The sequence below is a fragment of the Homarus americanus genome, unplaced genomic scaffold (assembly GCF_018991925.1).
Source record: "Homarus americanus isolate GMGI-L3 unplaced genomic scaffold, GMGI_Hamer_2.0 scaffold26512, whole genome shotgun sequence".
Taxonomy (NCBI): domain Eukaryota; kingdom Metazoa; phylum Arthropoda; class Malacostraca; order Decapoda; family Nephropidae; genus Homarus; species Homarus americanus.
Genome location: NW_024744578.1, coordinates 73,917 through 84,670, shown reverse-complemented (window position 1 = coordinate 84,670; position 10,754 = coordinate 73,917). Strand labels below are relative to the sequence as shown.

At 48.1% G+C, this 10,754-nt stretch overlaps 1 protein-coding gene across 1 annotated transcript in view; it reads left to right on the top strand.

The window, feature by feature from the left end:
- The first annotated feature begins 337 nt into the window (after positions 1-337).
- The window catches only part of LOC121877990 (semaphorin-2A-like), a 68,172-nt gene continuing 57,755 nt past the window's right edge, over positions 338-10,754 (top strand). Inside the window, exon 1 of the mRNA XM_042383948.1 lies at positions 338-630. Within this exon, the coding sequence (XP_042239882.1) occupies positions 368-630 (263 nt within the window). The 5' untranslated portion in view covers positions 338-367. The remainder of the gene's footprint in view (positions 631-10,754) is intronic.

The window sequence follows — 10,754 nt, the reverse complement described above, 5'->3', positions numbered from 1 at the left end:
TCTCCTCCCTTCCCCACCCCCTCCCTCCCTCCCTCCCAAACACACGAAAAAATAAGCATAATACTTACGTTGAATTCTGAAGCTGACGAAGCACTCAGCCGTGTACGATTAAACCTGTCACGCGCTAGACTCTAATACGTCTACACACACACACACACACACACACACACAAATAGTTTTATAGTAGCAATTGTTTTTTTATATAATGTTCTAATATATTGTCTCTAATAATTATATCCTTTTATATTTGCTCTTAATTTTGTTATTGTTGTTCTCTAACGTGCTGTGTTCTCTATATGGTTGCATTATGTTCTCCAGTGTGTTATTGTTGTTCTCTAACGTGCTGTGTTCTCTATATGGTCTCATTATGTTCTCCAGTGTGTTATTGTTGTTCTCTAACGTGCTGTGTTCTCTATATGGTCTCATTATGTTCTCCAGTGTGTTATTGTTGTTCTCTAACGTGCTGTGTTCTCTATATGGTCTCATTATGTTCTCCAGTGTGTTATTGTTGTTCTCTAACGTGCTGTGTTCTCTCCCCACAGACCATGTTCGGGAGTTCTCATGCGGCCGCCTCTACTACCGGACCTTCCATATGGACGAGACAAGAGATACACTTTACGTGGGCGCTATGTAAGTAACCCCTTTAAGTGCCTTTAAGTAACCCCTTTAAATACTTAGGTGCCTTTAAGTAACCCCTTTAAATACTTAGGTGCCTTTAAGTAACCCCTTTAAATACTTAGGTGCCTTTAAGTAACCCCTTTAAATACTTAGATGCCTTTAAGTAACTCCTTTAAGTACTTAGGTGCCTATAAGTAACCCCTTTAAATACTTAGGTGCCTTTAAGTAACCCCTTTAAATACTTAGGTGCCTTTAAGTAACCCCTTTAAATACTTAGATGCCTTTAAGTAACCCCTTTAAATACTTAAGTGCCTTTAAGTAACCCCTTTACATACTTAGGTGCCTTTAAGTATTAGAAGCCTCTCAGTGACATTTTTAAAGTACATGGGTTTGTTTTAAGTAATTCTCTTAAGTACGTGGGCTCGTTTTAAGTATTGTTGTTATAGTGAGTCATTATAAGTTATTCGACTCGTGTTGGTGTTGTAGGTGCTTTTGAGTCACCTTATATTTGAGTCCCCTGTGTGAGTCATATTCTAGTCATTCCCTGTGTGAGTATCAGGATCCCCTAGGTGAGTCATCTAGGAATCTCCTTTGTGAGTCATCTTTGTGAGTCATCTATGTGAGTCATCTATGTGAGTCACCTACGTTAGTCCCCCTCCGTGAGTCACTTCCGTCGTACGTTTTAAAAGAGTGATTCCATATTAGTAATCCACAGGTATTTGAGGAGTTACTGGAGTAATTTTAATGGTGTACCTGTGTAAAGTACTCCAGGTATATATGTAAAGTACTCCAGGTAAATGTGTAAATTACTCCAGGTATATATATGTAAAGTACACCAGGTAATTATGTGTAAAGTACTCCAGGTATATATGTAAAGTACAGTACTCCAGGTAAATGTGTGTAAAGTGCTCCAGGTAAATGTGTAAAGTACTCCAGTTAAATGTGTAATGTACTCCAGGTGCTGTATATAAGTGTACTACTCCAAGTATGTCTCTTTCGTCTCCTCCGTGTTAGTGCAGTAGATACTCCACTTGATCTGACATACATACATACATACATACATACATACATACATACATACATACATACATACATACATACATACATACATACATACATACATACATACATACGAACGCTCGGGCTTGAAAAGGTTGATTAAGCAGAATGTGAAAATAGTAAGAGAGTTTAGGTCGTGAGAGGTCGTCCAGGGAGGCCTCAGCACCAAGACCTACGACCTACACCTACACCCTATACCCTACACCCTACACCTACACCCTACACCAAGACCTACGACCTACACCTACACCCTACACCCTACACCAGGAATGACGGGGCGTAGAAAGTCAGCCTCCTCATATGATCTTAATCTAATTTACATAATCTTGGTCTTCGTCAGATTCTTATCACTTTGATCTCCCGTCTGTTCCGGCTCCTGTCTACTATTAAACAGGACACCTCACACGCCCACCCGTCTGTCCTTCCGCACGCACGCCCATCCGTCCACCCATACGCGGTGAAGTTTGTAATGACTGACTACTGTACTCGAGTTTATGTGTGTGTGTGTGTGTGTGTGTGTGTGTGTGTGTGTCGTGTGTGTGTGTGTGTGTGTGTGTGTGTGTGTGTGTGTGTGTCGTGTAGTGAGTTCATTCTCTTTGCATTATTTAACTATAACAATACCAATGACGTCCTTTACTCCTCCCCACACAGCCACGAGTAGAGTCTCCTTTTAAAGTGATCTCCACATCGCCTTTACTTACCCTTAACTAGATCTCCGCTGTCTCCGTTAAAAGGTCTCCGTAGCGCTGTTCTTTACTGGAGAAAAATATATCCTGTCTTGGTATAAGCGAATTTTGATATGAACACCAATGTCTCCCATGATTCACCCTGAGAAAGATCATCATAATCATCATCATCATCATCATCATCATCATCATCATCATCATCATTATTATTATTTCAAGTAATTTTATATATTTTATTTTATGCTGCCACTTCGTCATTTCTTCTCATCTCACATTCTTCAACAACTTCTTCTTGAGGTGGTTCTTCCCCTTGTAACCACTAATTACTATTTCACCTGATGAGCATGTTACCTGGCCCAATAGGTGCTGGCTACCTGTGTCTCTACCAACTTTAATACCTATTACTCTCTCTCTCTCTCTCTCTCTCTCTCTCTCTCTCTCTCTCTCTCTCTCTCTCTCTCTCTCTCTCTCTCTCTCTCTCTCTCTCTCTCTCTCTCTCTCTTTCCTCCCCATTGGCCGACAGCTCAGCAACAACTTGTGAACGTGGTGGACCTTCACGGCTGAATGTGCTGTGCGTGCCGCCTCGCCAAGGTCACAGGGAACAGAGTCGCATGTTTGACATATGTCTCTCTCTCTCTCTCTCTCTCTCTCCGGTCCCAATCAGAGACGGATGTACATTTTGTGTTTTGGCTCTCTACGTGTATACTTGTCATCTGTTCCTTGGGTGTGCACGTGAATGACTTAGAAGGGATGCACTTGTAACTAGAAGGGATGCACGTGTAACTAGAAGGGATGTACGTGTAACTACAAGAGACACGTGTAACTAGAGAGGATGTACGTGTAACTAGGAGGGATGCACGTGTAACTAGAAGGGATGCACGTGTAACTAGAAATGATGCACGTGTAACTAGAAGGGATGCACGTGTAACTAGAAGGGATGCACGTGTAACTAGAAGGGATGCACGTGTAACTAGAAGGAATGCACGTGTATACCTTATCCAATAGATGTGATTCCGATGTAGATTTTTAGGTGTGAAAAGAAACATAATTGCCATTGATGTTTAGGAAGAAGGATTAAATTTGCCATTGATGTCAAGATAGCTGGTTGAAAATTGCCATTGATGTTTACTATTGAAGCTCACTAAAGAACGGAGTAATTGGAGTTTGGTGGGAGCGGCAACGACACCACGGACGTAGCTTCGCCTGGGTTGTTGGTGGTTGGAAGCGCAAGCAATATTTCAGCGGGTCGGCCATGTTGAACTTCAGATTTACGAGTGGTTGGAAAACTTGCCAGGTTATTTTTGTACACAACCCTGGATTTTTTATTACTACTGTTGGCCACCACCACGCCTCCCCTTGGCCACTACCACGCCTCCCCTTGGCCACCACCAGTCCTCTTGGCCACCACCACTCCCCGAGGCCACCACCAGTCCACTAGCCCACCACCACGCCTCCCCTGGCCCACTACCACGCCTCCCTTGGCCACCACCAGTCCTCCTGGCCACCACCACGCCTCCTTGGCCACCACCAGTCCTCTTGGCCACCACCACGCCTCCCCTTGGCCACCACCAGTCCTCTTGGCCACCACCACGCCTCCCCCTGGCCACTACCACTCCTTGGCCACCACCAGTCCTCTTGGCCACCACCACCTTGCCTCCCCTTAGCCACCACCAGTCTCTTGGCACCACCACGCCTCCCCTTAGCCTACCAGTCCTCCTGGCCACCACCACGCCTCCTTGGCACACCAGTCCTCTTAGCCACCACCACGCCTCCCCTGTGGCCACCACCAGTCCTCTTGGCACCACCACCCCTGGTACCACCAGTCCTCTTGGCCACCACCACGCCTCCCCTTGGCCACCACCAGTCCTCTTGGCCACCACCACGCCTCCCCTTGGCCACCACCAGTCCCCTAGGCCACCACCACTCCCCCTGACCACCACTTCTGTTAGCGGCGCTGGGTAATTGGTGGTGTATGGTTATGGTAGATGGTGGTGGTAATGATGATAGCTCCGGTGATAATTATGAGTGGTGATGATGGTGGTGGTGTTGATAAGTGGTGGTGGTGGTAGGGATAGGTGGTGTAGGTGTGGTCAGGGAGTCTAGGGGAGTGGACAGGTGACAGACAGGTAGAGGGACGTCACCTCGATTACCTGTCCTGGCTCAGACACCTCACCTATCCCTCACTTTCTCCTCATCCCTCCTCAGCTACCCCCACCCCTCCTCACCCCTCACTTCTCCTCCTCACCCTTCACCCCCCCTAACCACTCCTCACCCTTCCTCATGTTGACCTAGTGAAGAGACGGAGTTACGGTGATCATTATTCTTTGGAGGTGATAAGTGCAATTTATTTATTATTATTATTATTATTATTATTATTATTATTATTATTATTATTATTATTATTATTATTATTATTATTATTATTATTATTGCGGTTGTAGTTGTGGTTGTTGTTAATGAAGGAGTGTGTCACCAGGACCTTAGACAACATAACAATGGCAGCGTGTGTATAGGTTCTCAAGACGGGTGTTGAGACGGGGGGACATGTTTATTAAGATGAAGCTAGACAGGCCTGGTCAGCATCCAAGACGTTCCTCCCCGGACGAGAGAGTAATTAACCGTAATGAGCTGATAATTAAAGAGATAATGAGTCTGTGCATTAGCCAAGATAAAGTAATTATCCCAAGACGAGAGGAGGATAAGACTAGAGGCTCATCGTTGCTAACACAATGATGACGAGGAGGTAGATGGAGGTGTTTATTTTTGTAAGCTGGAGGAAGCGAGGAGAGGGAAGGAGGAAGAGAGGGGGAAGGAGGAAGAGAGGGGGAAGGAGGAAGAGAGGGGGAAGGAGGAAGAGAAAAGAATGGAGGGAGAAAAGAAGGAGGGCAGAAGAGGAGAGCGGGAAGGAGGGTTGAAGGGAGGGGGGTTGGGAAGGAAAATGAAGAGGTAGGGTTGTGGAAAAGGAAGGGGAATTGTTGAAAGATGGAAAGGGAGACGGAAGATGGAAGAGAAAAATAAAGGCATACAAGAGGAAGGGAAAGGTGTGGGATAGAGAGGGAGGGGAAGGTACAGGAGAGACTGAGAAGGTAAGAAGTAAAAGAAGCAGGAGAGACAGGTAAAGAAGGAAGGAGGGGAGGGAGAAGGAGAGACAGGTAAAGAAGGAAGGAGGGGAGAGAGGAGGAGAGACAGGTAAAGAAGGAAGGAGGGGAGAGAGGAGGAGAGACAGGTAAAGAAAAGGAAGGGGGGGAGGGAGGAGGAGAGGCAGGTAGAGACGGGAAGGGAGGGAGAAGAGACAGGTAGAGACGGGAAGGGAGACAGCAGGAGGGATGGTGAAAGGTTCCTCGAAGGTGTGGGTCTTGATGTACCTGTGATTGATGGATGAGGTCCTCCCCGACAGGTAATAGAGCAATCGAGGGAACCTGTACTGTGGGGGCTGGGGGCTGGTGTAATTGGTGGTAGAGGGCTGGTAGTTGGTGGTAGATGGCTGGTAGTTGCTGGTAGTTGGTGTTGAGGGCTGGTAGTTGGTGGTAGATGGCTGGTAGTTGGTGGTAGATGGCTGGTAGTTGCTGGTAGTTGGTGTTGAGGGCTGGTAGTTGGTGGTAGATGGCTGGTAGTTGGTGGTAGATGGCTGGTAGTTGCTGGTAGTTGGTGTTGAGGGCGCTGGTAGTTGGTGGTAGATGGCTGGTAGTTGGTGATAGATGGCTGGTAATTGGTGAAATTGAAGGGCTGGTAGTTGGTGGTAGATGGCTGGTAGTTGCTGGTGGTTGGTGTTGAGGGGCTGGTGGTTGGTGGTAGTTGGTGGTAGGGGCTGGTAGTTGGTGGTAGATGGCTGGTAGTTGGTAATTGGGGGGGTTGATAGCTGGTGGTAGGTAGCTGGTGGTAGATAGTTAAGTGGTTATTAATTGGTGGTTGGTGGCAGTTATAGTTGGTGGTCGGTAATTGGTGGTAGTTGGTACTGGCCTTTTTCTGCAGTTCTCTGACGATTAATGGTGTTCTCTTCCTCCAGTCTCCTCCTTCTCCAGTCTCCTCCTTCTCCAGTCTCCTCCACGGTTGTCTATTCTTACCCCTTTACCGTGTCTTCCAAAGCTATCTTGTTCCTTCGTCTCTTCCTCATCATCATCTTCTTCTGTCTTCTCCTCCTCCTTCTCCCCTCCTCTTTGTCGCCTCCTCCCCCTCCTCTTCCCTCCCCCCCCCCCTCTGTCTCCTCCTCTTGTCATCCTCCCTTTGTCGCCTCCTCCTCCTCCTCCTCCTCCTCCTCCTCCTCCCTCCTCCTCCTCCTCTGTCTCCTCCTCTTCTTATCGCTCCCGTCAGGTCTGGAGGTCCCTGGCCCCTGCTGGTAAAATTAAGTCATTACAGAAGACAGCCCAACCCAACAATATACAGCGAGAAGCAGTTAATGGTGAGTGTGGGTTGTTCCCTGCGGTGGCGGAGGGAAGAGATGGTGGATAGTAGTGGTGGGGAAAAGGATGGTAGAAGATGGTGGTAGTAATGGTGGTTGTGTTGAGGACTTACGATGTTGTTGTTGTTGTTGACCCATACCAAGACGATTTTAAATATTCAAGTACTCAGTCATCCCGTCTCTCTCAACCACCCACAAACCATCCCTCCCACTCACCTCCCTCCCCATCCACCACTCCCCTCCCTCACCCCACCCACCTCCCACTCATCCACCACCACCCACCTCCCACTCATCCACCCACCTCCCTCATCCATCCACCCGCCTCCCACTCATCCATCTCTCAACCACCCACAAACCATCCACTCACCTCCCACTCATCCATCCACCCGCCTCCCACTCATCCACCCGCCTCCCACTCATCCACCCACCTCCCACTCATCCACCCACTCATCCACCCACTCATCCACCATCGTAAACTCCTGGCGTATTATTCAGTTCATTCACGAGGTTGGTGTACATAAGTGCCGCCATGTTCACACTTTCCTAATATGGTTTCCGTCTCTCTCACCAGCTTACTGTGTGTGTGTGTGTGTGTGTGTGTGTGTGTGTGTGTGTGTGTGTGTGTGTGTGTGTGTGTGTGTCGACAGGAAATTCTTGGGCGTGAATGCGGTAATGATTAGATTCTCGGGTTTTCAAGACTTGGTCGACCTTATCATGAGGTAGAATCCAATTTCAGTTTGATAGTTCTCAGCTGATGCTTCCTCAGCTGGTGGTGCTCCTCCTCAGCTGGTGATCCTCCTCCTCCTCCTCCTCCTCAGCTGGAGTAGTGTTCAGTCGTGCTTAGAGCTTTGTTCTCTCTCTCTCTCTCTCTCTCTCTCTCTCTCTCTCTCTCTCTCTCTCTCTCGGTCGTTGCATTATGACTCACAGACGACCTTGTGTTATAATGGCCCCAGAGGTCAGTGTTGGTGGCTGGTCCTCTCGTCTTAAACAATACTGTGTGACGTTTCCTTCTTCGGGAGACACAACCAATCAATTAGGCCTCAGTGAAAATTAGTCGCAATGGCAATTAATTATAGACCTGGGTGAAAGTTAAGTCACAAAGGCAGTTAATTAGACAAAGAAAAATTAAGTTCTTTTAGTTGTTAATTAGTTATCGGTAATGGCGTAAAAGTGGGCCTTACCTGTTGGATATCACTCACCTGTGTATGGGGGCTTAAGTTGAGTGCCTCTGTCAGCACTGTACAGGTAGTGTGTTGGGGGTGACACCAGGGGCTCGGCAACCACACCTTCAGGAGCCTGACGAGGTGCTGCTTGTGAAGGTGGTGGCAATGCTGATGTTAGGGTGTGTGTGTGTGTGTTCGGCGACCAACACCTCCCTCTCCGCCACACCCAAGACTGGCGAGGGCGGACCACCTACCTGGCCCTTACAGACCACCTAGATGGGGAGAAGGTGGGGGGGGGAGGGGAGTTGACCGGGAAAAAATAAAAGTCACGCCGATAGTCAGAATGGTGGGCGGGAGAACAGGCTGCCGGAGTGTGAGGGGCAGGGGGGGTGTAGGTGGAAGGAAGACGGTTGAGGGTGCGTGTGGAGCGGGAGGGAGGGAGGTGTGAGGGTGTAAGGCATTTATGAGGAGGCTGGGTGTAGTGGGGCGGCAGGCAGGGAGGAAGGAGGTGTGAGGGTGCATGTTATGAGGCAGGGGTGTGAGTGGGGCGGCAGGCGGGAGGGAAGGTGGTGTGAGGTGTAAATATTTATGAGGCGGGGTGTAGTGGGACGACGGACGGGCGGGCAGGTGGGTAGGAGGGGGAGGGTGTGAGGTGTAAATATTTATAAGGCGGGGTGTGGTGGGGCGCGGCAGGCAGGAGGAAAATTGGTGTGAGGTGTAAATGTTATGAGGCGGGGTGTAGTGGGAGCCGGCAGGCAGGCTGAGGCGGGTGGAGCAGGAGAGGGAGGTGAGGGTGTAAATGTTGCCAGGGCAGAGGGGTGTGTGAGTGGGGCGGCAGGCAGGAGAAGGAGGGTGTTAGGGTGTAAGCCATGGGGCAGGGGTGTGAGTGGGGCGGCAGGCGTCAGGCCTGTGGCTTGTTTATGGTCTTTTGTTTGAGTGTGCTGTGTGTGACGTGAGGCAGCGTGGGAAGAAGTGTCAGGGAAGGTCACCGTGCCCACCCACCCTCCCCCACCCACCCACCGCCAGGCTTAGACTCCCGCTAGTCGTCTCCTCTGGGTGGACCATATATAGTCGGTAATATTCAGACGGTATCCGGCAAAAAATAACTCTCATTATTATATCTGTTGACCGATCTGTCTGTCTGTCTGTTTATCCATCCACCCGTCTATCTATCTATCTATCTATCTGTCTATCTATCTATCTATCTATCTATTTATCTGTCTGTCTGTCTGTCTGTCTGTCTGTTTTTTATATCTACGTTTATATATATTTATCTATATTATTGTTATATCCGTAGTTACCGTAGAACCAGTTTGCATTAACAGTAAACAGCCACGTCTGAGAATGTCCATTGGTTATTTCAGAAACTGTCCGGGGATTTTGGTCCATCACCAGCTGAAGTGAACACGTTAAATGGTCTAATCACTCTAATGGCTTCAAACATTTTGGTATTTGGGGCGAAATTTAGGATTTGCTATTTAGGTCTTGCTGGTAAAAAAAAAATTTTATTACAGTCTGGTGTAGTGGTGATGGTGGGGAGTTGTTACAGGGGGTGTTGGTAGTGGAACAGTTGAGGCTCCTCTGACAGAGCTGGTGTACCTGTGATAACATCAGGCACTGGACGGCTGGCTGGCCTGTGTGGTAGGGGGGAGGCGATGAGGACGCTGTTAATCTATTTCAGCTATATTTCTGAGCTGTTTATGTAGTGGTGGTAATGTTTGTGGTGTGGTGTGAAGATGGCGTCGGAGTTAGCTGGTGATAGCTGTACTGGTGGTGAGGTAATATTCCTAGCTTTACTGTACCTGTAGTCTGTACCTGAACGATTAGCTCTTTTATTTAGAAATGTAAATAAACCTCTACGAATATTCAGTATTATGACGCCTCCTCTGATGTTGCTGCACTCCCATCTCCTCCCTGACTACCCCTCTCCCCTCCCCATCTCCCCAGAACACCTCCCCCACCCCTCCCCACATACACGAGAAGTTGGCTGCTAGCAATTAACTGTTTTGTGTGCGTAGGTTTCACCGTGTCTAGAGCCCCAGTTCTTGCCTGGGTTTCAACAGCGGTGGGATGATGACTGATGACTGATTAGCTTGATGAAAGAGAGACTTAAAGAGGTGTTTTTATTTCTCGCTGTTTAGGTGTTTTTTGATGATAATGAAGATAATATTAACTTAGTATCTATCTCTTTCCTCTATCTTTTCCCCCTCCTCACCTCCTCACATATCCCTATATCTCCCCCCACCACACATCTCCTCCACCTCGAATGCCGGTGCACCCCATCCTCACCCTCCCACATTCTCCCTCCCCACCATCAACACACCCCCTCCCCACCTCTGCCACCCCCACTCACTGCACCCACCCCACCACCTCTCTCAGCACCCCACCACCTCCTCACACCCCCACCACCCTCCTGCCACCTCCCCACCACCCTCCCCTGCCACCCCCACCACCCCTCCCTCACATCTCTCACTCACTTTCCCGTTACCTCACCGGCCTCTCACCCCCACCACCCTCTGCTCTCCCCACCAATCTCTCATATTCCAACCTACAGTAAATTTATTAACTCTCCCAAAAAAGAACAGGTTTTTACATAAATGAATATAAACGTAATTATTCGTCTATTTTAGTTTTCAAAGTAGAAGACAAAGACTCGGTACCGCGGTTATATTGAGTCCATAGCGTTATATTGAGTACATGACGTTATATTGAGTACAGAGCATTATATTGAGTACATAGCATTATATTCAGTACATAATGTTATATTGAGTACAGAGCATTATATTGAGTACATAGCATTATATTGAGTACACAGCGTTATATTGAGTA